This window comes from Mus musculus, chromosome 12 (assembly GCF_000001635.26).
Source record: "Mus musculus strain C57BL/6J chromosome 12, GRCm38.p6 C57BL/6J".
Taxonomy (NCBI): domain Eukaryota; kingdom Metazoa; phylum Chordata; class Mammalia; order Rodentia; family Muridae; genus Mus; species Mus musculus.
The window spans coordinates 70,984,767-71,011,068 of NC_000078.6; the positions used below are offsets into that span (position 1 = coordinate 70,984,767).

The 26,302-nt window shown below is 40.9% G+C and overlaps 1 protein-coding gene and 1 long non-coding RNA gene across 8 annotated transcripts in view; one reads left to right on the plus strand and one right to left on the minus strand.

The window, feature by feature from the left end:
* Psma3 (proteasome subunit alpha 3) overlaps positions 1-11,111 on the plus strand; it is a 26,595-nt gene extending 15,484 nt beyond the window's left edge. For 3 of the 6 annotated variants that reach the window (XM_017314996.2, XM_030246616.1, XM_030246617.1), the window contains 6 exons: positions 2,097-2,169; positions 3,658-3,723; positions 5,719-5,765; positions 8,247-8,314; positions 8,740-8,804; positions 9,585-9,742. In XM_017314996.2, coding sequence (XP_017170485.1) covers positions 2,097-2,169; positions 3,658-3,723; positions 5,719-5,765; positions 8,247-8,314; positions 8,740-8,804; positions 9,585-9,629 — 364 coding nt within the window. In that variant the 3' untranslated portion in view covers positions 9,630-9,742. Of the gene's footprint in view, positions 1-2,096; positions 2,170-3,657; positions 3,724-5,718; positions 5,766-8,246; positions 8,315-8,739; positions 8,805-9,584 lie in introns of all 6 variants that reach the window. The other 3 variants (NM_001310595.1, NM_011184.5, NM_001310596.1) reach the window with 1 other exon arrangement.
* Positions 6,849-26,302, minus strand: part of 3110056K07Rik (RIKEN cDNA 3110056K07 gene) — a 24,209-nt gene continuing 4,755 nt past the window's right edge. The window contains exons 3-4 of one of the 2 annotated variants that reach the window (NR_045055.1): positions 25,575-25,713; positions 6,849-7,289 (exon numbers count right to left, since the gene is read on the minus strand). This is a non-coding gene — a long non-coding RNA (RIKEN cDNA 3110056K07 gene). Of the gene's footprint in view, positions 7,290-24,934; positions 25,714-26,302 lie in introns of those variants that run through there. The other variant, NR_045056.1, reaches the window with a different exon arrangement.

The window sequence follows — 26,302 nt, forward strand, 5'->3', positions numbered from 1 at the left end:
TTGAGCCATATTTATACAGCAGTTATTTTTCTCCATGAATTAGCCTTTTACTAAAAATGTCTGTCCCGCTATTTTACTGGGATACACTCAGCTTTTATGTGGATGCTGGCGGTCCAAATTCAGGTCATCATGCTTGGACAACAAGCACTCTCCTGAGACATCCCTCCAGTTCCCAGATCAGCTTCTCACCAGGAAGTGGTAGGCAGGCATTAAAAGTACACATAAAAGCTGGCTGTGAGGTTAGTGCTTATGATCCCAGTCCTCAGGAGGCTGCGGCAAGAGGATGGGCACAAGTTCAAGGTCAGCGTGGGCTACATAGTTAAACGCTGGGCAGTCTAGAGACCTTGCCTCGAAATAAATAAAGTGAAAGGAATTATAGTAGTCTTGAAGTCAGGAGAGAACTTATAATTATGATTTTAATCTGATTATAATAAATTCTCTGTAGTTAAGTCCCTGATTCTTGGCCGGAGGTACAGCTATTTAAACACCTAAGTAAACTTCTGTTGTTAAAATGAAGTGTTAGCTAGAGAAAGAGGGGATTGAGACATAGCAAGAAGTGTAATGGGTGTTACAACATCGTTATAAGGGTTCTTGGGAGAACTCTTATGACTATATTTGAAATGAGGTATTATTGGTTGGAGCTGTAACTCAGTAGAGTGCTTCCTAACAGCTCATAAGCTAGGCATGCTGTGTCTGCAGTCTGGGTATTCAGGAGCTATCAGTGGGAAGATCAGAAGTTATTCTTAGCTACATAGTTTAAGGCCAACCTGGGATACAAGAGTCTGACACCAAGTAAAGTCAAGAAAACAGAACTTGGCTGGCTGTGCTCTATCATAGCCAAGTGTCTTTACATAGCTGTAGTTCTGCCTTTTAAGTTGCTTATCAGCCATATTTAAATACAGAAGTGACAGATCGATTTAAACCCTGACTTGTCAATCATTAGCAATGTTAGAACTAGCGGGGCATTTGTTAAATTAGTTAAAGGTTTGACTTTAATTACTCTTGGAATCTACCTCTTTTGGCTTCGTATATTGCCTTTCATTGTAACTGAGTTCCACATTCATCTGCTCCTTTCTATGAATAGTGGGTTTTTGAGCATATATTGTGATTATTGGTTCTTAATGGTGGGACACAGATGTCGCACTGATGAAACCAACTTTAGAAATGAAATGATAGGATCCCGGCATTGGTCCTGAATATGGTGGGACAGCAATTAAGGAGTGGTCTGTTTCCAAAAAGGTGACAAGGAAAGATGCATGAAATATTGGGGGAGTGGGTGAAGACTGTGTTCTGTGCTGGTGTGAAACATGGGCACCTAGGGAGTGCAGAGGCAGTAGTAAGGTATGTGGAGATGACACTACAGATGTGCAAAGAGCAGAGTATGACAGCTACTAAAGGACATGTGGTGGGAGGGTTTTTAATTTATATATATACACATATTTATACACACACATACATATATATATATACACACATGCATGTATATGTGTAGGTATGTATGTATGTATATGTGTATTTTCTGAACGAAGAATTACATCAGTTTGGAAGGGGAAAAGCTAGGTACTGATTGGGATTGTTGGCTCCTAAGATGATCCACATGATGTGATAAGCTAAAATAAGGCTCAGTTTTCTAAAGTAAAAGAAATAGTTTGAGAAAATTGGTCATGATCATTTAACAACCTAATTTTAATTTTAATTTATTGAGCATATAAAGATATTGAGCCATTTCTAACCATTGCAGAAAAATGACAAGAGGAATACCAGGGAATCCGATGTAGGCTGCTTCTCGGCAGACATTATTCCCTAGGCCATTTACTGTGCAGCGACGCTGCTCATCGGACCCTGTTGTAATGGTTTTTCTGTATTTCTGACATTGCAGAATAAAGTTTCATAAGAAAGGCCGACTAAGCAAACAAGTCAAATGGATTTTGAATCCTGTAGTTTAGCAGTTTTTATTGTAGCTGTCTTATCAAAAAGAACTTACTGTAAGTTATGTTAGCAATTTATCTGAGAAAATCTAACTGCAGTTTCATCACAGCCAGCTTCTATGCAAATGCTGTGGAGAACTGTGTTCTAAACTATTTGTTTTTATGCAGTTTCATGTTGGGGTCTTACAGTGCGAATGATGGTGCACAGCTCTATATGATCGACCCATCAGGTGTTTCATATGTGAGTACATTTTTTAAGTTATTTAATTTATAAAAAGTTAAATGGTATTGTCAGTTATCTCACTTGGATTATATACACTTTTATTTAAACTTTTTTAAAGTTAGGCATAGTGATAGACCAGTAGTCCCAGCTTCTGGGTTGAGGAGAGGAGGCAAGAGGATTACAAATTCAAGGCCAGCCTTGGCTGTCACAAAAAGATCTTGACAACTTACTGAAGACCTGGTCTCAGAGTAAAAGAAACACCTAGGGAGAGTCTAATGGTTAGATTTTTGTCTACCATATGTGAGGCCTTGGCTTCAATCCACAGCATTTTAAGGATAAATAAAACCCTAACTTATTTAAGGAAAGTAATTTTTTTTTTTAAGATTTTATTTATTTATTATAGGTAAGTACACTGTAGCTGACTTCAGACACTCCAGAAAAGGGCGTCAGATCTCGTTACGGATGGTTGTGAGCCACCATATGGTTGCTGGGATTTGAACTCATGACCTTCGGAAGAGCAGTCAGTGCTCTTACCTGCTGAGCCATCTCACCAGCCCGGAAAGTAATTTTTTATATTAATAAACATATGTTATGAAGCAGAGAAAACTTATGACTGACTTTTAGTATGCTCTTTATAAGAACAACCTAGGACGCCAGGCAGTGGTGGCGCATGCCTTCAATCCCAGCACTTGGGAGGCAGAGGCAGGTGGATTTCTGAGTTCGAGGCCAGCCTGGCCTACAGAGTGAGTTCCAGGACAGCCAGGGCTACACAGAGAAACCCTGTCCCAAAAAAAAGAAAAAGGAAAAAAAGAAAGAATAGAACTACCTAGTAAACAGTATTTTGATTGTGTGTGATTGTCTCATGGTTGTATTGTATCTTACTATGAATGTGTGGTAAGATAGGACGCTCAGTGGTAGAGTCGTTGCCTGGGATTTGCAAGGCCTTCAGGTGAAAATCTAGCATGGGAATGGGGGCAAAGCCTAAATTTTTTTAAAGTTAGATTTATTCATTTTTTTTGTGTGTTTATATGTATATGTTCTGTCTGCGTGTATGTGTGCCTTGTGTGTGCCTGGTGCCTGCAAAGGTTAGAAGATGGCATTGGGTCCCCTGGAACTAGAACTACAGGTGTTCATAAGCTTGTAGGTGCTAGGATTTAAATGCGGGTCCTCTGCAAGAGCAGCAAGTGCTCCTAACCATTGAGCCACCTCTCCAGCCGCAGCCTAGAGTCTCATAGAAGTAGGTTTGCTGTTTCAAGGTCCTTAAGTTCATGTGAATGTATCTGGCTGTTTTTTAACTTGCTGGGGGTTTGTTTGTTTGTTTGTTTGTTTTTTGAGACAAGGTTCTCACCGTGTAGTCTTGGCTGGCCTCCAAATCACAGAGATCTACCTCCCTCTGTGTCTTAAGAACACCACAACCAGAAAATCAAAAACTAAATAGTAAGTCTTGTAATGTCAGAAAATATATACTAATTAACTGCTTTCTTTCTTCCTTTCCTTTTTCAATAGGGTTACTGGGGCTGTGCGATTGGCAAAGCCAGGCAGGCTGCAAAGACAGAGATAGAAAAGCTTCAGGTAACGTCTCTGCAGTGCGGAGGTTTGCTCTGAGCGGGGTTACCGATCCTAGGCCAGTGGGATGATGCAGCCTGGCGTCGAGAGGAGTGTGTGCCTCTAGCCGATTAGATAGAAAAGTGTGAAGTTGAAAACTACCTATTGCCGGGCGTGGTAGTGCACGCCTTTAATCCCAGCACTCGGGAGGCAGAGGCAGGTGGATTGCTGCAAATTTAGAAGCCAGTCTGGACTATACAGTGAGATCTTATTTCAGATTAAAACTACTCACTTTCTACTATCCATGAGCCAGATGTTCAGCTATTAGTTTTTCCCAAATACTTTGGCTATTGTCTGCTTTTGTTATGTGAACTTTCAAAGGTTTTATTTGTAATTATATGCATGGGAATGTACACTTGTGAATGCAGTTGCCCACTGTTACTTCCCCGCCTAGAGCTGAGATTACGGGCAGTGGCAGTTAGCTGCCCGACGTGGATGCTTGTCAAAGAGAAAACAAACGAAACATTAATGAATATCTTTGAAAGACAACATAATTAAATCTCTTTTCATAACTCAAACTACTATGAGTATTATAATCTTTCCTCACTTTAGCATCTGAAAATAAAAAAACAGATTTCCTCAAACTGTTTTAAACCTGTCATTAAAGCTCCAACTGCACCCTCCCACGTCCCTCCGCCTCCCCAGTGCTATCACACAAGCCAGCTTCTTCTAATGGCTGCAGCATTCAAACAACTCGGCTGGACACTTAGGTTTATCTCATTTCTAAGTGTCCCTTGATGGGATAATTGATTTCTATTGTAACAACTTTTTGTTTGTTTTGGTTTTGTTTTTGAGACAGGCCTCACTATGTGACCCTGGCTGGTAAATAAGCTATTGTTTTCTGTATTTTTTTTTAATTTCACTAACGGTGTGCGTACATATGCATAAGCACATTTTCCATGGTGTGCTTGCTCCTGGCAATCCCAGGGATGGTGGTATATGCACTATCCATTGAGCTGTCTCACCTGCTTTTGGCATCTCATTTTCTTTTCTTCTTTCTTTTTCTTACTTTTGCTTTGTACTTTTATCTTCCATGAAATAAAAGGAAACATAATTCCTTTAATATATATAATATATAAAATATTCCTTTAATAACTTGTTTAATTTAATTAAAAATATGTTTTATCTGGGCATGTGTTTAATCCCAGCACATTGGAGGCAGAAGTAAGCAGCTTTCTATTAAGTTTGAGGTCAGCTAGGGGATGCATAGTGAGACTCCCAAATCTTGCTACTTATTTTGCACAAGCGCGTGTGTGAGATCTCATCTTGTGGATACATGCATACAGTGGCTTCTGAGTCGGGGTCAGAAGATAGCTCCCCATAAGGGTCCTGGACTCAGGCTCAGGTTATCAGACTTTGTGGCATTTGCCATTTACCTGCTCAGACATCCCGGCAGCCTTTGTTAATTTAAAAGGTGTCCCTAGATCGCTCAGTGGTAAAGGGCGCTCACTATTCTTACAGAGGGTCTGGTTTTAGTTCATTACCTCCTATATAATTAAGTGAAGTTAGCTATTGTCAATTGCAAAAGAAAAAGAACCCTGGTGATTAATGCTAACTTACGAGACTAGCTAAGCAAATAGGGACTGAACACATTTCTTCCTTTCCTTTCCTTTTTCCTTTTTCCTTTCCTTCCCTTTCCCTTTTCCCCCCTTTTTCCCTTTCCTTTTTTTCGTTTTTTCCTTTTCTTCCTTTTCCTTTTCCCTTTCCCTTTTCCTTTTCCCCCTTACCCCCTTTCTCCCTCTTTCCCATTCCCTTTCCTTTCCTTTTCTTTTCTTTTTTTTTTTTTTTTTTTGAGACAGTGTCTATATGCACCTTTGGCTGTCCTGGAACTTGCTGTGTTGACCAGGCTGGTCTCAAATTCTTGAGACCTGTCTGTCTCCCAGGTGCTGCAATTAAAGCTGCGCATCACCACTCCCGGTCTTCATACATGACATAGAATTAATTACTTTGTTTTTCTTATAGATGAAGGAAATGACTTGCCGTGATGTAGTTAAAGAAGTTGCAAAAATGTAAGTTGTTTGAGATTTTATCTGCCATCCACAAGAAAAACCTTACATGATCTGTGTAAACTCTTAGGAGGCTATTATATGTGAAATTTTTCTTTTTATGTGTCCTGGGAACTCAGGGCTTTGAAAATGTCAGCATGTGCATGCTCTTCCACTGAGATACACCTTTAGCCTGAATATATTCAAGTTACATCTTTATTTTTATTTAGAAACAGAAGTTTTACAATATAGCCCTAGAAACCAAAAGAAGATCCATCTTCTACCTCTACTGGGGCTAAATTATGTGCTCCCATGATGGGAAACTTAGCGTCTTTTCAAAGATAGGAAGAGAACATACTAGATACTTAGAAACTACTTTTGAATGCTTACAGGGCTGGAGAAATGGCTCCGTGGTTAAGAGCACTTGCTCTGCAGGAGACCTGGGATTATTCCTCTTCTGACCTCCAAGGGCAACAAGCACACACACACACACAGAAGTAAATAAATCCAAAAAAAGTTTCTTACCCGGCTGCTTAAACACTGTGTGTGTGTGTGTGTGTGTGTTTGTTAGACTTGAACCTGGGCCTCACACTCTCTTGTGACGTCAAGCCACACACTTACCTTCATTAGCTTTATCTTTAGGGTTAGAGCTGTTTCTATAGTGATTATGAAGCTGGCTGTTCTTTAGTCTTTCCTGGTTTATCATCACATTTATCGTGAAGTTCTTTTAACAAAACCTTTTACACAGCCTGAGACTTTCCGTTACAGGTAGATGGTGAGTCCTGTGTACCACGTTGTGTAGTAGTAAGCAGTGAAGTCAGGGTGATAATTCAGAGAGAATTATAATTTGTCAAGAGCAGTAATGTAGGCCAGTCACAGCATCCAGGAGGCAGAGGCAGGAGGATCTCTGTGAGTTGGAGACCAGTCTGGTCTACAGAGCAATCCCAGGGCAACCAGGACTAAACAGGGAAACCCTTCCTTGTCTCAAAAACCCAACAAAAACCAAAAAATTAATTTTAAAGAATGCAGACACTTGCTGTTAAAATATTGTGTAGAGTACTCGCTTTCTAGCTGCCTTTTCAGGTAAACTACACAAACTACAGTATTGCTGAATATGGTTCTTTATGTAATAGTATCTTTCAGGTTTTGCATTTGATAATACAAACAAGGAAAAAAATCTGGGTTCTATCATAATAAAAGATGGTGCCTATAATCTCTCACAAAGGGATTTTGTTTCTTACTATTCCCATTCTTACCAAGACTCATCTCTCTTCATTTACCTTCTGTTATGAAGCAGTCTTCCTTTTTTAAGTCAGTTAAGAACCATATTACATTGGAAAGTGAAAGTAATTCCTTTAAATAGTTTGAGTATGGTACAATCCAGGGTCTGTTGCTGAAATAGTCTTTGAAGTTCCTGTTGGAAGTCAACCCTTTGGCACCTTTCATAGTTTGTGATTGGTAGTACTTGTTCCTCTTCAGAAAGCCATCTTTTCATCCTTGTAACTAAGGTGCTCTCTTGTACTATACAGCAAGGCTTTAGCAGAGCCTCTAAAAGTAAGAAAAGAAACAGAAAGCTTTGTTTTTCTATCATAGGGAGGTTTTTGTCATTTTGAGGACAGCCTCAGATTCAGGAGTGTCCTGCCTTAACCTCCTGGGATTACAGTCATGAGCCATTGCTGCCAGCTGAAGCTCAGTTGTTTACTGTTACTGTAACTGCTTGTGTGCCTTCTTGTTTGTAATGTATTACACCATAAGAACCAGTTTGAGTGGCATTGACACTATCTGGACAGATGGTTTAAATTACTGGTTTGTTTCTGAAATATGTTTACAAATAGAAAAAATGGGTATCATGAAAAGGCATATGGTCTTTCTAATTTGAATCTGTTTTCTTTCTGAGATGTCTTTTATTTGAAGCCTTAAACCATTATCAAAATAAACAACTTTTTTTTTATTTGGGGGGGGGGGGGTTCGAGACAGGGTTTCTCTGTGTAGTCCTGGCTGTCCTGGAACTCTGTAGACCAGGCTGGCCTCGAACTCAGAAATCCGCCTGCCTCTGCCTCCCGAGTGCTGTGATTAAAGGCGTGCGCCACCACGCCCGGCTTCAAAATAAACAACTTGAGAAATAGAAGTATATCAGTATTTGTAAAGAGTGTCTCAATTCCAGTGTAATTTCCCATTTTAAGGAAAATAAAACTTTTATTTTCTGTGTATAAGTAGTTTGCTTGCATGTACTGTGTCTGACTGTAAGAGACTGGAGAGGGTTTTGGATTGGGGGAGAGGAGTGGTGGGGTTAGATGTGGGTTCTAAGTCAGCATTGTGTATGCTGAGAACCAAAGCCAAGTGACCTTACAACTGAGCATCTCTCCAGCTCCTAATCTGTCTTTCTAAGGTTGAACTAGGCTGGAGAGTATGTCATTTTATAAATACCAGGCACACAACGTCTACTTTGTACTCACTGTTTATAGAACTTGTGTTTATTTTGTGTTAATTTCTTTTCTGTTGTAGAATTTACATAGTACACGATGAAGTTAAGGATAAAGCTTTTGAACTGGAGCTCAGCTGGGTTGGTGAATGTAAGTTACATTTGTACATTTATTGTTCTAGAATTTATTTGCACTTTACGACAAGTTAATGAAAGAATTCTTGCCGGGCATGGTGGCACACACCTTTAATCCAGCACCTGGGAGGCAGAGGCAGAGGCAGAGGCAGGCGGATTTCTGAGTTCGAGGCCAGCCTGGTCTACAGAGTGAGTTCCAGGACAGCCAGGGCTATACAGAGAAACCCTGTCTCAAAAAAACAAAAAAGAAAAAAAAAAACAAAAAAAAAAACCGATTTATAAGTCAAGCTTACTGTTATTTTTAAGTGAGTTCACCTGTGAATAATGATTATTTGGGGGAGGAGGCAACAGGAAATGATCTCTATGCACTTGAAGATTAGGGCGAGTTCACAGTATTACAAATTATAATCCTCATATTTAATATATGGTTTGATTTTATAGTAACTAAAGGAAGACATGAAATTGTTCCCAAAGACATAAGAGAGGAAGCAGAGAAATATGCCAAGGTAAGCAGCAACTTGTTCTGAACAGGATCGTGGTAATGAAGTAATTTGGTTGATGTTTGCTTGAAATTAGGGTAAACTGTCTTTTAGATTACTGGTTTTTTTGTTTGTTTGTTTTTTTAAAGATTTATTTATTATATCTTAAGTACACTGTAGCTGACTTCAGACACACCAGATGAGGGTATCAGATTTCATTACCGGCGGTTGTGAGCCACCATGTGGTTGCTGGGATTTGAACTGGGATTGGACCTCTGGAAGAGCAGTCAGTGCTCTTAACCGCTGAGCCATCTCTCCAGCCCCTAGGTTACTCTCTTTAAGGTTATCTCTGGTGGGGATAGATTTGCCCTAGCTCTAAACTTTTATTTTTTATTTTTTGTTGTTGGTGTTTGCCTCTTTAAAAAAAGGAGTTGTCTCCTTGAACATTTCAGGGTTGCTGGGCATGGTGTATCACCTGTATTCACAGCAAAGGGAACAGAGGCAGGAACATCTCTCAGTTCAAGGCCAGCCTGGTCTACAAAGCAAGTTCTAGGTCAGAGGGGGAAAACACAGAAACCCTGTCTCTAAAAGCCAAAAAGAGCGGGAACAAAAAAAGCAAAGAAAATTCCAGGTTTTTCCTTCCAGGACATTTAATGCTTTTATCCATAGGACAATATAGACTTATTGGGTTATCTTTAAATGTGGTATTTTTCAGGAATAAATAATTTTTAATTACAGATGTTAAAAGTGCAGATTCTATAGGATGTACCAGAATGAAAAACTTAAAACACTTTTTTCTTTTAACAGGAATCTTTGAAGGAAGAAGATGAATCAGATGATGACAATATGTAATATTTTCTTCCCCATCCGCTGGTTTACATTTCTGTAACAGTTGCATATGGCTAGCACCATGGACTATATATACCCACTGACCGATTTTCATTAAATTTTGTCTTATAAACATTGTTGGGTAATTGAAGCTATCTGTGTAATATTAAAATATAGATTGATGTTTGATTAAAAATTCTTAGAACTGGGCCTGGAGAGATGGCTCAGCAGTTAAGAGCTGCTCTTCCAGGGGACATAGGTTCAATTCCCAGCACCTACAATGGCAGCTCACACCTGTCTGTAACTCCAGTTCCAGGCTTCTGACACCTACAAACTGAGGTACATGCAGGCAAAACACCAATGAATATAAAATAAAAATAAATGATATCTACTTACACATATAATAAATGCAAAAATACAAATATGTATATATACAGACACACATGTGTATATACATTTAAATTCTTGGTGCTATTCTCGTGTGGTAGTACATGCCTTTAATCCTAGTACTCAGAGGCAGGTGGACCTCTTGAGTTCAAGGCTAGTATTCAAAAAAAAAAAAAAAAAAAAAAAAAGCAGTGCCCAGAGTTAAGGCCGAAAGATTGAGCCCACAAGTTAATTTATCCATTTTGTTTTAACTAGAATTAAAATAATAATTTTTAGATTTATTTTTGTGGGTTTTTTTTTTTTTTTTTTTGCATGTTTATATTACAATGTCCATGCCTGGTATCCACGAAGGTCAGAAGAGCTTTAATCTAGAACTAAAGTTATGGATGGCTGTGAATCATGGGTGCTCGGAACTGAACCCAGGTCTTGTGCAAGAGCAACATGTCCTCTTAACCACTGAGCCGTCTCTCCAGCCTTCTTTAACTAGAATGATCATATTATTCTGTGGTTCTTGTAATAATGTTGTGTTTAATGTAGGGACATTCTGTAACCACTACTGAGAACAGCGAGCTTTTTGTGGAAAATGTGACAGCATTTATTTTTCAGATTGCATAGATATCTTATGACTGGAAATTATCACCTGTCTTAGTCAGGGTTTCTATTCCTGCACAATCATCATGACCAAGAAGCAAGCTGGGGAGGAAAGGGTTTATTCAGCTTACACTTTCCATTCTGCTGTTCATCACCAAAGGAAGTCAGGACTGGAACTCAAACAGGTCAGAAAGCAGGAACTGATGCAGAGGCCATGGAGGGATGTTCTTTACTGGCTCGCTTCCCCTGGCTTGCTCAGCTTACTTTCTTACAGAACCCAGGACTACTAGTCCAGGGGTGGCACCGCCCACAAGGGACCCTCCCCACTTGATCACTAATTGAGAAAATGCTTTACAGTTGGGTCTCAATGGAGGCCCTTCCCTAACTAAGCTCCTCCTCTGTGATAACTCCAGCTGTGTCAAGTTAATACACAAACCATCCAGTACAGCACTTGAAACAAAAACTTTAAGGTATCAAATTGAGCTTAAATATTCATGTAATAAAATGTTTATAGTACTTCTCTGATAAGAAAGAGTTCCTTTCCTTTGTTTCTGGTACTTTTGGTTTATTTGAGGCAGGGTAGGTCTTCCTACATAAGCCCCGCCTGTCCTGGGACTTACTATATAGAACAGGCTGGCTTTTAATTCTTAGAGATCCCCTTGCCTCTGCCTCCACCATACCTGGTCCTCGTTTCTGTTGTTGTTAAAATGACCTTGGAAAAAAGAAAGTTGGATTTAGATTATTAGTATCTCTGAAACAATTTCCTTTGTAGACAGGTGGCAAATTTGTGTGTGTGTGTGTGTGTGTGTGTGTGTGTATACACCAAGTGAAAATGTCTTGAATGTGTAGTTTTCTAATGTTTGTATTCGTCTGTTGAAATGTAATCTAGAGCTGACCTACATTTTACATTCTGGCACATCTCCACTGTATCCATATAATCAAAGGGTGAATCTGGGAAGTATGCATTAAAAACATTCCTGTATTTTGCCATACTACAATAAGCTAAACTTAGAACCTTTGACACACAGAAACTAAGGAAATGAAAGTCAGTGTTCTCTTAGATCAACTACGTACCCGAGGACTGCTAGACTGTGTTCTAATTGGGGTCGATTTTAATTGTACTCTTAATCTCTTCTTAAAATTAGTTAACCTTGGTTTATAGTTCATGCAAAGTAGACTGGATGGTTCTTTGTTTTGTTTTTGTTGTTTTGAGGTCTCTTCCCCATTGGCATTGAACTCCTTTACCTTTGAGTGAAGTGTTGGGATTAAAAGTGTGCTGTGTACCACCACACATGGCCAGATTTAAAAATGACAGCCTCTAAACTAGGCAGTGGTGGTATGTGCCTTCTATCCCAGCACTCAGGAGGCAGAGATAGGTATATCTGTAAGTTCTAGGACACCTTGGTCAATAGAGTTACTTCCAGGGCAGGCTTAAAAATCAAAAATATACATCCAATTCAACTTCAGGCGACTTAAGAACTGTCAAAGCATGAAAGATTAAAGACAAAATAAAAACCGATTCCTGCCCTTTATAAAATATTCTGAAAAGCCCTATCCTGATGAAATTGCTTGTTGTTATCTTGCTCCCTATAATCTGGCTATTTTTTAAAAGTTACAGGGGGAGGCATTCATTCTACTGTCTATTCAATTTGAACTATTACTCAATAGGTAACTATATTGTGCTTTGTATATTTAAAACATTAAAATGTTCCTTTTTGATCATCTCACCCCTTGAAGGGTAAATTACTATATTTATCTTTCTGGTTCATATAGAACATTTTTCTTAAGAGTAGACACTGAGGCCGGGCATGGTGGCGCACGCCTTTAATCCCAGCGCTCGAGAGGCAGAGGCAGGCGGATTTCTGAGTGAGTTCCAGGGCAGCCTGGGATATACAGAGAAACCCGGCCTCGAAAAACAAAAAACAAAACCCCAAAACAAACAAACAACCCCAAAAGACAAAAAAAGAGTAGACCCTGGGAATCAGAGAGCTGCTTGCCACTTTTGCAGAGGATTATAGAGTTCAGTTCCCAGCACCCACCTCAGACTGCTCGCAGCCACCTGTAAACTCAGCTCCAAGGGATCCAACGCCCTCTTCTGGCTTTCTTGGGTACCAGGCATGCAGAGACATACATGCGGACAAAATACTCATACATTTACAATAAAAAGGTTTTTTTTTTTTTTTTTTAGGATAGGTAGGACAGTTTTGATCTTCATTAGACAGCAGCAATTTTAAAGGGGTTATTTGAACTTTTACAATGTATACCACTGTAACTAAGTTAAAAATTTTCAAGCTCTTTCTCAGTGAGAAAAGCAGAAATATAACTATTACCAAGGGCTATCACAAGCCTGCATTGTGATATTTGCTTTAAGAATTTGCTTTAAGAATTGGAGGACATAAATTCCAACAAGACATGAAACGGAATCCAGGGAGTTTCCTGGACACTGGTTGGATGAGAATTCCAGTGAATTCAGAATAAACATAAATAATGCCAGTAATAAATGGCAAAAAACTTCTGAGGTGATACTGAAACAAAGTAGCTTATCTTGTGGGGTGGAGAGGGAAACACTCTCCCTATGTAGGCAGGCTAGCCTCAAACTCTGAGTGATCCTCTTTTATGCTCCCAGGTGTTGTATATTATAGGTGTATGCCCTGCCTGTGTGACTAACAAGATTACAAAGCAAAAACTGAGTTGGGAGAAATGTGTGTTTCCTAAACTAGTTCTAAGACCACCAACTTTAGACTTCTCCACAGACCTGAGTTCACCAGCTGGAAAATAGGCCTTGGCAATCTGTTTTTTGTTTGGTTGGTTTTTTTGAGACAGGGTTTCTCTGTGCAGTCCTGGCTATCCTGGAACTCACTCTGTAGACCAGGCTGGCCTCGAACTCAGAAATCCGTCTGCCTCTGCCTCCCGATTGCTGTGGTTAAAGGCGTGTGCCACCATGCCCGGCTACAGAGCCCTTCTTAAAACATTAATTACTGTGGAATATTTCATTTGCCTTTTTGTTGATGCTGCTGCTCCCCTGTGTATTACAGGGGAGCTAAGCCACATTAGAAAAGGGGCAACAGAAAAGTTATTAGAAAAAGGTTAACAGATAAGGCTTTTATAATTAAGTAAAACATATGGTAAAACAGTAGAGGATGGTGGATATTTAGAAAAACAACTTGAAAAATATATCTCAAGTCTGGTGGTGGTGCATACCTTTAATTCCAAACCTTGTGAGGCAGAGGCAAGCAGACCTCTGTGTGTGTGTGTGTGTGTGTGTGTGTGTGTGTGTGTGACAGACACAGATATGTCACAAGAGTACATAAGAGGAAAAAAGGGAGGGAGAAATATCTAGTAAAAAATTAATTGCAAAAATTGTTCAAATTCTTTTTATTACACTGTATCTGTGTCTTCAGACACCCCAGAAGAAGTTGTCAGATCTCATTACAGGTGGTTGTGAGCCACCATGTAGTTGCTGGGATTTGAACTCAGGCCCTTTGGTAGAGCAGTCAGTGCTCTTAACCCTGAGCCATCTCTCCAGCCCATTCAAATTCTTTATGATTCCACCTAGGTGCACAACGAGGGCACCATAAGGGTGTTAGGGGAACATTTCAAACACAAAGGTGGACAAGAGGCCAGGGAACAACACAGGAAATTACATTATTGTTCAATAATGGTCTGGGACTAGAAAGGGATTTTTCTTATTTTATTGATGGGCCAAGGAGAAAAGTTTTGACATAAAAGCAGCCCAGGTTAATTTAATTTGGTCAAAGAAAGTTCTATAGAGGAGCTTGGTGTTGCAAGTCTCTGAAGAGCAAGGAAGTAGGATTTGGTTTGCAGCCCAGGTAGGCTCTGCTGACTGTTAGTAGCTTGCTAGGTGATCACAGGGTTAAAAGGTGACAAATAATTGGTTTGCAACTCACTTTTTCAGCGGCAAATGAACTTCACAACGACTTACTGTGATTCACATTCAAAAGATAGCACAGATTGGCCATGAAGCCCATTTGCACGCTAATGAACCTATGAACTTGAACTTGTACCCACTGGAAGTGGACTAACGTGGCTGCATGCTGTTCTTACAAGTTTATGGAAGTCTGCACAGAGCCTTCCTTCACAGGGAATATCACTCATTCTCAAGCTCCAAACATGCTGCACACTGCACACTGTCAACAAAAACGGCTCTTCCTTCCTTTAGTCTCATGACAGCAAGCCAATGAAGCTTCCTGAAAACGACTCTGCTTTAGAGAAATAAAGTGCTCCCCTCCTCCCTCCCCCAGCTCTCTGGATGGCTTCCAAGTGAACTTCAGGAGAAGTTTTAAATGTGAAGCTCAAACTCGCTTACTCGAAAACCCATTCTTTTCCCTAAATGGAAATTTGACAAAACAGGAAGTACACAGTGAGAAAGAGAAGCAAAATTGTGGTCAAAGAATTTACTGTGCACAGCCTAGTGCTTTCTGACTAAGATAAAATACAGAACTTCAAACCTGGGAGGAAGCCAGTAAATTGGTTTCAATATCGTGACACATGAAGAAAGCAATAGGAGATGGCTTTTCATTGCATAAAAATTCCCTGCCCTACCCACTCTGACCAAGACAATAACAGAGCCATATAGTATATAGACACTGGAAGTACCTTACAATTTCATGTAAAAAAAAAAACACATTTTTGAATAACAGAATTCTCATTTGCTTTGAGAAAAATTGGAGTATCTTTTACCTTGATTACTGACGTATTTGAAATAACTCCATAAGTAGACAATTTACTTACATCTCAAAATTTAAGCTGTAGCAATTAAAATGGCCTAACTAGGTGGTTATGGAAGGCAGGGACAGGTGGATCTCAGTGAGTACCAGAACTACCCAGGCTACACAGAGAAACCCTGTCCCAAAAACAAAAGCAACCCCTCCCCCACAAAACGGCCAAAAAAAAACAAAAAACCCAAAACAAAACCCAACCAACAAAACAACCCCTAAAACCACCACCACCACCACAAAACAACAGCACACCAATACATCAAAATCCCCAGCAAGTGTCAAACAAATGAACAAAAAGTCAGGAAGGAGACCAATTACATGGAATACCCAACTTCGGTGTAAATTTTTTGAGACAGCATGTCTTACAGGGCCCAAGCCTGCCTGGAACTCACTGTGTAGACCAGGCTGGCCTCAAACTCTGAGACCTGCCCACTTCTGCCTCACAGTGCAATCTTGTTTTGCTCTAATTTCAGTATCTCCTACTGCAGCTAATAAGAGCAAGTGAACCTCTGGCTCAGGGTAAAGCACTCAGGGCCAGCCACTCAAGGTGCCAATGCCCCTCCCTCCCTCCCTCCCTCCCTCCCTCCCTAAGACTAAGGCAGGTGGGGCATGCAAGCCTGAGGATTTGTTCCTAAGGAGGATGGATACCAGCAACGTTTGCAAATCTAAAACTATTCTGTCAAAGCTATTTCTGATTCTCAGGGGTTCTTAACTTTTTTAGGGATAGATGGACATAGTAAGAAATATGTCTATAAATTCCTATCTGAAGAAATAAGTTGCTAGATTAGAATCCTGAAATATTAATAGCCGCAAATGAAACACTCTTAACGTAAAATTTAATTCTATGATATACTCCAGGTCACAGCCAATGAGCACAAGCTTGTGATTTGAATGTGGCTTTTTTTTTCAAATCCAGGGTTTCTGAATTCGGATGCATATTCAATACCATTATCTTGTGGAATTACTGTGAAAATTCTGGGACTTAAATGTGAGCACAGTTACTTAGTGTGTGTATGGAATGTGTAAGTGTGCAGCTGTGAACCCACGCGCATGTGTGAGCTACATCGCATGTCAGGTGAGAGAACCACCAACAGTAGCCTGTCCCCTCTCCCCCACATGGACCAGGCTCCGGATCAGTCTACCTGCTGAGCCATCCTGCTGGCCGGAGTTCTGGGAAATCTCCAGCTTAGATTATAGATTGGCCTCTTCATATCTATGCACTCCTACTACAAACCTGGTATTTTCACTTACTGCTCTATTCCCAGCACTCTCAATTTTCCTAATTCTCAAGGCCAAGCCCTGACCAATTAATTTCACGGCAACTCCAGATCAAGCAAATATCCTCATAAAATAAGACCCTACTTCTAGTAATAGGAGTTCCTGTTGCTAGGCCTCATTTCATACATAGAAGCATGAGGCATTGAGATTAAAACCAAAAGCACTCAGGTGGTGTCCTCGTCAGCTTTCTGCTACTGCGATAAACACCACGGCAAAAGCAACTTGGAGAGGAAACAAAAGACTAAAGTTCAGTTTCTACTCCTAGGACACAGTCCATCACTAAAGAAAGTCAGGGCAGAGATTCAAAGGGGAAATGAAGCAGAAACCATGAAGGAATGCTGGCTCACTCTCTGGTCTATACTTAGCTAGCTTCTTCAGATATACTGCCCAGGGGATGGTAATGCCTAAGCGGACTGGGCCCATGGATAGCAGTTAAAAGGCAAGAAAATTCCTCACAGCCGTGCTCACAGGCAATCCCGATGGAGGCAATTTTGTTTGAGTTTCTCTGAAAAGGGCAATTTTTTGTTTGAGGTTTCTTCTGAGGTGCTAGGTTGTAACAAACTGACATTAAAAACTAACAGAGGGGGATTATGTACTTAGCGAGACACAGGGCCTATATATCCAGTTAATGGCAAGAGGGCAAAGCAAAGAACCCTCAGTCTTTACCGTTTTCTTACAGTTTACTACTAGCAATAGTAAAGATCTGCAAAATATCATTTATTATCCAAAAATCCCTTTGATAGTTATACTATCTTTTAAAAAACAACAATCGAATAAAACTTACTAATGTGTGAATAGTCTCAAGTGTTCTATCCCCAAATGCTCTTAATATGGCTTAATTCCTCAAGCGGTTTCATTTCTAGGTGATTTACCAGGATGTTTGTTTTTAAATCCAGAGGTGAGGGTTTTACGCTGGCCTGGAGCTCACCAATAAGGCTAGAATGGCTGGCCAGTGAACCTCGGCATTTCCACTTGCATTTCTGCAGTACGGACTTCAAGTACAAGCTCCCACAGACTAATAATGAAAGCCTGCCACGTAGGAAGGACTTGAACTGCCCCACAGTTGAAGCCCATCCTCTAAACAAGCTATCTGGGCTTCAGCCATTCTAAGTCTGTGTGGGACGTGAGCAGCTGTCCTCATTTCATCTGTCATCTCCCCAGTAGCTTCTCCTGCATCATCTATATCTAAGCAGTGGTTGCTTAGGTTGAATAGTCCATGAACAACTTTTTCAGAGGAAGTGAGCAGTCTAAGGCCAATGGATTTTGATAAATGATCCTGCATTTCAGTTTGTTGTCTGGCTAGAATATCAAGAACCCTTGCCATTTCATTGGCTATAATCTCAAAAACTTCCTGTAATCTGAAGTGTAGTCCCAAGATCTCCTCTATCCATTCATGGGTGGTGGTGGTGGTGGTGCATAGTGCACTGGAAAGGCAGAGGCAGGCAGAGCTTGACCAGGCCAGCTTGGTCTACCGAGTGAGTTCCAGGACAGCTAAGGCTACACAGAGAAACCCTGTCCCTTAATCAAAACAAAAAAACAAACAACAAAAGACCCAAAAGACTTTGACCCAAGCATGTTAAACTTCCAAATGGTATGTTAAGTCATTGTTCCTACTAAGCAAAACAATTCTTTCATATTATTGAAATCTTTAGGAGGCAAATTCTAGTGGCCAGACTGAAGTACCTTGGTTCATTTTAGGGCTCAAGGGGGTCCAGTTCTCTAGCATCTATGATGTGTAATGGCTAGGTCTGAGTCAAGTACCTTCATGTGTTATATTAAAGTGGTACTAGCCTAATCTCCCCATATGCTAATAGTGGGTGGAGGGCACCCATAAAGAATTTCATAAGGAAAAATTCTGCTTGGTAGGGTTAAGTCTAGTATTTAAGAGAGCAATTGGCAACAATGATTTCAGTTTAAGTGTGTCTCTTGCTTAGCTGTAGCTTCCATGTCTGATTCACACGCTCTCCCAGCCCAGAGCTCTGAGGGCCTTATGTCCTATTTAAAAGCCAGGTGATCTTTAACCCTTTAACCACCAGTCATACTATCTCGGCCACAAACACATCTGTTCCTGTAGTGATAGAAATTCCAAGTTGGGCTGGTGAGATGGCTCAGTGGGTAGGAGCACCCGACTGCTCTTCCGAAGGTCCAGAGTTCAAATCCCAGCAACCACATGGTGGCTCACAACCATCCGTAACAAGATCTGACTCCCTCTTCTGGTGTGTCTGAAGACAGCTACAGTGTATTTACATATAATAAATAAATAAATCTTTAAAAAAAAAAAAAAAGAAATTCCAAGTTGAGGAATGATCTTTAAGAGAAGTAAGGCCGGGGCTGGTGAAATGGCTCAGTGGGTAAGAGCACCCGACTGCTCTTCCGAAGGTCTGAAGTTCAAATCCCAGCAACCACATGGTGGCTCACAACCACCCATAATGAGATCTGATGCCCTCTTCTGGTGCGTCTGAAGACAGCTACAGTGTACTTACATATAATAAATAAATAAATAAATAAATAAATCTTTAAAAAAAAAAAAAAAAAGAGAAGTAAGGCCACGTCATAAGGCTTTCCCATGTGATTAAGAAAACCTCCCACTCAGCCGGAGACAATGCACACAAGGACTAACAGGTATCTGTAGTAGTCTCAGACCAGAGACAGTACAGTGAAATCCACCACAAACATTTTGTGTTCCCAAGGAGGCCTTTGCGTCTGTTGTATGTTATTCTGTGCACAGGTTTCACATTGTTCACTCATTAGGCTATACCAAAGAGTGGAGGAATGTTAAGTATTGACCCAACCCAGGCTTAGGGGTGACACAGGTTCCATGACTGAACTGTTTCACAGCAGGGGTGGTAGCTTCAGGGACTGCTACACTCACCCGTGAACTACTCACCGTCAACAGTGAGATGGCTTCCAGTCTCAAGTACTCAGGGTCCCATCTGGCCAATGGGCTGGGAAGTGGTACAGCAGTTAGAGCTGGAAGCTACCAGTTTTGCCCCTGGACTATTGTATAATTTCCTGAGAAACTACAATACCCTCTCTTCTGGGATTCCCAACAGCAAAGTCCACTCTTTTCAGGACCCATATAGCCTCTAAATGTTCCTAGATTTCGCTGCCGTATTGTCTTTTTCTTCCAAAACTAATCAAGCCCTTTTATTTATTTATATAGGACCCTGTGTATGTGGAGATGAAGATAGAGATTCCGTATGCATGTTGTTGCTCCATAAGATGTTGATGCTTAGCAGCCGGTGGGAAGGCTAAATTCTGCCCTTTGTGCTCAAGTCCCTGTTGGCCACAGTGGCAGAATTAAATGTCATTATAGAATAACCAGTAAAGGGTTCACCTTCCTTGACAAAGTTACTGCCATCAATGGACTGTTCTACAGCAGAGTTTTTAAGAGACTGGTCTGCTAAAGACCAGCTCAAAAACAGGCCTCAATGCAGGGATGACCTGTGTGGTTTGACACAACAGGCAGCAAAGTTGATAGGTTAAAGTTTTGTTACACCTCCAAATGAAAGCCTTCCCTCATATCTAACTATCCTGGCACTGGTTAGCCAATCCTGACCCTTCTCTCCACTGAAGTCACTCCTGTGAGGCCAGATGGTTAAATCCTGAACACGTTTGTCAGTCTCTGCCACTAGGTAGCACAACTGCTTGTAGGGATGGTGACCAGTCCTGAAAATCAAGAATCTACATCAAGAAACCTGCTATGGCATCAGTGTGTTTAAACAAAGCCAAAGTCTATGCTGTGTTTGGGAGTGCAAACCAGGCACTTTAATAAGGGCCTGTTAGATCTCTCTAAAGGCTCTAGAGAGTTTCCCCACAACAGTGGCTAAGTACCATGGTGGTCTTTACAGAGAGTAGTATTACTGGTTAGACTCCTGGTGCTTTCAAACCTGAATATATGAAGTTAAAGGAGGCAGTTCTGGGGTGATTTCTAGTAAGAGACTCTGGTAGCCTTCAGGGGACTGTATGGTTTCAGACACAGCTTAGGCAACAGCAGGAATGACCACCACAGGCACTGATGGTGCTGACAAGGGGTACAATCCTTCAGAAGAGGCTTCTCAGGTTCTGGTCTACATTTTAAACTCTTACCTTTGCTAGCATGGTTTACAAATTTCCTCTATGGCATGGCAAGCACTGTAGGTGGGGAAGAAGTGCATACGTCTAGCCAACAGTCAATGTACGGGACTGCAGCTGGATACCCTGAGAGCCTTAAACAGCTGTCAACACTTCAACACCTCACTGAAACACAACACTCACAACACAGAGGGCAGAGGGGGAAAAAAAAAGATAAACTTTTGCTTCATTCATTACTAGCTGCTCACCTCTTGGGGATATTTCAGGTTCTTTGATTGAGAGGTTAAGAACCCCAGACTACTGGGGGGAGGGGGAGGAGAGGGTGAATAGAGGATGAAGGGTTGTGAAGGAGTAACCTCGAAGGAAGATATTGAGATGTAAACAAATGGAAGAAGAAAAAAGGAAAAAAAAAAAAAAGGAAAGAAAAAAAATCCCAGACTGGACTGGAGAGATGGCTCAACAGTTAAGAGCCCTGACTGCTCTTCCAGAGGTCCTGAGTTCAATTCCCAGCAACCACATGGCGGCTCACAACCATCTGTAATGGGATCTGACACCCTCTTCCGGTGTGTCTGAAGACAGCAACAGTATTCTCACACACATAAAATAACTAAAGAGAAAAGAAATCCCAGTGTTACAACCCCAGTATGGCTACCAGGAACAGAGGTCAACATGTAACTGGAGCTGACCTGACTACTGCTTTGGCCTGTATGGTCAAGTCCCCTGGCCATTTCATCCAGACACACTCACACATTTCCGGCTCACCATTCTATCTAAGCCACTGTGCAACTCCAACCTATACTTGGGCAAATCCTGGGGTTCCAGATGATCAGGCCCCTCCTTCTCCTGGTTCCTGAGACGTAGAAAGCTCTGCTGCATCCCAGGGTCTCAAGGCAAGGCAGAATGTGCGCCGGGTCTCAGCCTTGTGAAAGGGGAAGTGAAACCACCAAGAGATGTGGAATTCTGAACAAAGAGACGGGACACGAAGGCTACTTCAAGAAAACAGCTTTTATTTGTGGTAGCACAGACCAGATCAAACTGTTTACAGCCTTTTTTGTTTTTGGTTTTTCAAGACAGGGTTTCTCTGTATAGCTCAGAGTGTCCTGGAACTCACTTTGTAGACCAGGCTGACCTCGAACTCAGAAATCTGCCTGCCTCTGCCTGCTGAGTGCTGGGAATAAAGGTGTGCGCCACCACGCCCAGCTTGTTTACAGCCTTTTATATGACTTTTGTTTGTTTCCCATACATGGCAACATATAACTTCACTGGCTATTTTAAAACTACAGGGTGTGATTCTATACTTGATCTTAGCCAAAAGGCCAAGAAGCGATTAGGGTGGGATTCTAAAAGTGCTAGAATATAGAGGAAGCAAGGTCACATCACATATAAGCATTTTAACAGAGACTAGACCACATGGCAGTCCTTGTTCTCCCTCCAAGGTGCTCAGAATAAGTGCCTGTTGGGTGCTCAGTTCATCGGGAGGGACATTTATATAACCCACATCAAGGCTCAGGGACAGGAAAGAAGAGGCAGGAAGAATGTAAGAACCAGGGGAAGCCAAGACATGAAACACTAACCTGTGACCTGTGTTGCACCCTTAAACTTCACGGTAGCTATGACAGCCTCTACTCAGGACGTGAACAAGATAGGGTCTGTCAACATCCTGTCAGGAAGGGACAGGGTCACATGGGACGTCACTTCTCCTAACAGTAGTTACATAGTTAATGCTTGGTAGAGGGAAAGTATAGTCCCTGGAAGTGTGCCCACATACTTGTAAACAATCCCACATAAACACACTGAGCGGAGAGGAAAACCATCGACATGGGCACAAACAACGGAATACATCTAAATAGAAATAGGGATCAGTAGGAGAAGAATAAAAAAAAAAAAAAAGAAAAAGAAAATAAAAAAGCCAGGTACAGTGGCTTATACCTCTAACTCCAGCACTAGGGCCACAGAGGAACTAGGGCAACATGCCAGTCCTAGCCATATGAGATCCTGCCTCAAAACAAAAACAAAATACCAGACAAAACAAGGTTAATGAAGGATTAAAGAAAATGCTTACAACTTATAAAGCTGAGAAAATAAGCCACATACAAGTATGTTAGGATGGGTATGATGGCCACCGCTTTTCATCCCAGCACTTACGAGCAGAAGCGGTGGGTTCTGTGAATCTGAGGCTAGCCTGGTCTATAGGCCAGCCAAGGATATTAAACAGTGAAACCATATCTCAAAACAAAAGTCAACAACAAAAAATAAAAATCAGCCGAGCGCGGTGGCGGGGCGCATGCCTTTAATCCCAGCATTTGGGAGGCAGAGGCAGGCGGATTTCTGAGTTCGAGGCCAGCCTGGTCTACAAAGCAAGTTCCAGGACAGCCAGGGCTACACAGAGAAACCCTGTCTCGAAAAACCAAAAAAAAAAAAAAAAATCACCTTCAACTTATCTCCAAGCCATCTAAAACTCTAGAAGGCAAGTGCTCCACAGGACTCCAGCGTGCAGCTGACTCTAGCAGCTCCACAACACAGGCCTCTTAACTTTGCTGATCTCATCTTTTGCTAGGCATCCTTTCCCAAGTGCTTCCTCTATGAAACATCTTTTCTCAAACACTCTTAGTCACAACCTTCCACTTAACTTGAAAGACTTTTAAGATCATTATCCTTAAAAGCCTTCATCAACATACACTAACATTTTCCTGTTTTTTGACTTGTTTCATGATACTGAAAATACAATTGAGGACCTTGCGTATACACTCACAAGCATTACAAGCCAGCTAAAACAAGCCCTCAGTTCTGCTTGCTTAGGTTCTTTTTATGATGGTCCTTGCCTTTCATCTCAGCACTTGAGAGACAGGAGCAGGAGAATCTCTGGGTTCAGGGCTAATCTACACAGGGATTCCAAGACAGCCAGGGTTACTTGTCTATCTTGAAAAACAAAAACAAACAAACAAAACCCCAATTATTCAAGTCTCCTAAAGTATTTAGATTAACTTTCTATGCTTAATCCTGCTATGTATCTTACTTGCACTTAGTTCCCTAGGCATATACCTTTGGAGGAATGTCATTAAATAATCCAGATCTACTTTAATTCAAATCCTGAAATATGCTGTCCTAGTTTGAATTACCTGTGGTCCTAAAACCAACAACAAAATCCACAGGGTAAAGAAAAAATCATATTGACATCCACACATACACCACAGAGTACGCTTTAAGTAGCAACAGCAAAACTGGTTCTGGTTTTTAAACCTAGAGCCTTGTATATGTCAGGTACAGCACTCTTACAATCAAGACCTATATCTCTGGTGCCCAAAATAATTGTTTGATTACAAGTATTTAATCCCCTCAAAAAAACTCTCAATTGTTTGGGAAGCAGCTATATTCAACCCAGCAATCAATTCTACTTCTCAACAAATCCTGATGTATGCACATGCATACATATGTAACATGGCCAATCTCATTTTCCTAATGATGATATAACATTTACATACTAGAACCAAAGTTTTCAGTATAAGTAACAAATCCTAGGTCTTTTAGACCTGAAGCAGCTTGGTTCTTTTCCCCACAACAACGTCAATGTCCTTCTGAAAGACAGGGACTTCTTTTTATCTTGAGCCATGTTTTACCTTAAAGATGCAGAACATGCACTTATTTATAAAAAATTATTTATCTTGCCCCTGAACACTCTTCATCAAAATAGACTTCTTATACAAGGCTTTTAAGAAAAGAACCAAACACACAAGCACACACACATGAACACACATTCAGTGTTCTATTATAAAAAGTACTATTCAAAAATTGAGCCCAGAAAAGTGAAATCCCATCTCAAAAAAAAAAAAAAAAAAAAAAAAGTCCAAACAATCCAGAAAATGGAACCATATAAATGTATTTAGAGGAGGGAGGAAGAGACGGACAGACAGACAGACAGGCGGAAGGGCGGGCCCAGGGATGAGATGATGTAGGAAGGGTACCCACTGCTAGGCTGATGACCTAGCCTACACTGTGGATGGAGAGAAGCAACCCTCCCACAGCTGTCCTTTCAGCTTCACCCACATGCGCACTGGCCCCTGAAAGAATGTTTAAAAAGGGAGAAAACAAGCCCGGCGTGGTGGCGCACGCCTTTAATCCCAGAACTCGGGAGGCAGAAGCAGGTGGATTTCTGAGTTTGAGGCCAGCCTGGTCTACAGAGTGAGTTCCAGGACAGCCAGGGCTACACAGAGAAACCCTGTCTCGAAACAGGCCCCCCCCCCCCCAAAGGAGAAAACAAGCTTTAAAAAAAAAAAAAGAATCTCAATTTATTTTTTCAATAAAAAATACTAAACAGGTCAATTAATTACATTCTCAATGGAATCTATGAACTACTCTTTCAAAATAGTTTATTTCTACAGTTTATTATTAAATTTTGAAGAAAATAAAGCTGTTGGTCTTTTGCTAGGACAGTCTCAGCTAGCTACTAACTTTTCCTGACTCCTCCACCATCCCATGTATCCACGTGGCTCTCACCACTGCCAGCTCCGCCCACCTCCTGCTTCCTTCAGCATCAGTGTCAGTGAGCTCAGGAATTCCACCCTTACTTCCTGCCCCAGCTCTGGTAACACTGTAGGGACATTTTTGCAGTAACACGTGTACGGAAAGTGTAGTATGCACAAATTAGCTAATGAGGAGTCTCTGCTCTATGCTTGAGCAGTAAAATTAATCTGTAAATCTTTGTAAGTCTGTTTGGACTGCATAACCAAACCGTAATAGGGCTTTATAAATCCTCATTCATGCCACATGAAAGGATGACATGTAATAATACTAAGTCCTGAGGACCTGACAGCCAACAAGACTGCTGGCTTCTACAAGGACACTCATGTCTCCGACAGTCTCCTGAGCTGTTCCTGCACAGGGGGACCAGCATTACAGTCACCTGTTTTTTTGTTCTTCTGGGTCTCTTTTTCCACATCACCAGTCAAGATTCTCTAGAAGTCTTCCATGGTCATACACAAGTCTTCCATGGTCATACCTAATCTTAATTAACTTTGAATGAGTCCACAGCTTTTCATTTCCTGTAGAAATAAAAGTATAGCCTTTTATGCAATGCAACAGCTTTTCTGACTTCCATTCTGAGATTAGCACAGCCTTAAAGTACATAGACTGATTTTATTCAAGTCCTATCTAAAATCTAGTGGTTTTCAGCAGCTGTGCTACCTATCTCATTGACATTAAAAACAAATGAAATTAATAAAGCATTATAATCTATCTTTGGGTGATCTCATGTCCCCCGTTCTATTTTATAAACATCTTTAAAGTGAAGTTAGGTCTTTCCATAACTGCTTGACCTACAGGATGTAAAGGTATGCCTGTAACATGTTTTATGCTAGATTTTATTGGATACATATTATGGAGCATTATCAGTTTTAGTCCATGAAGGTATCCCTAAGATAGCCATCACTTCTAATAAATATGTAATTACAAAATCAGCCTTTTTAGAACTTAAGGCAGAGGCCCATTAAAATCCTGAAAAAGTATTTTTCAAACTCTATAAAATGAAATTCCTGTCAAATTTCATTTCCTTAGGTACCTTTGGGGTTACTCCCAGCAGGCAATGGAGCTTGATTACACAAAGAACAAGCAGGACAATTATTTCTAATTTCC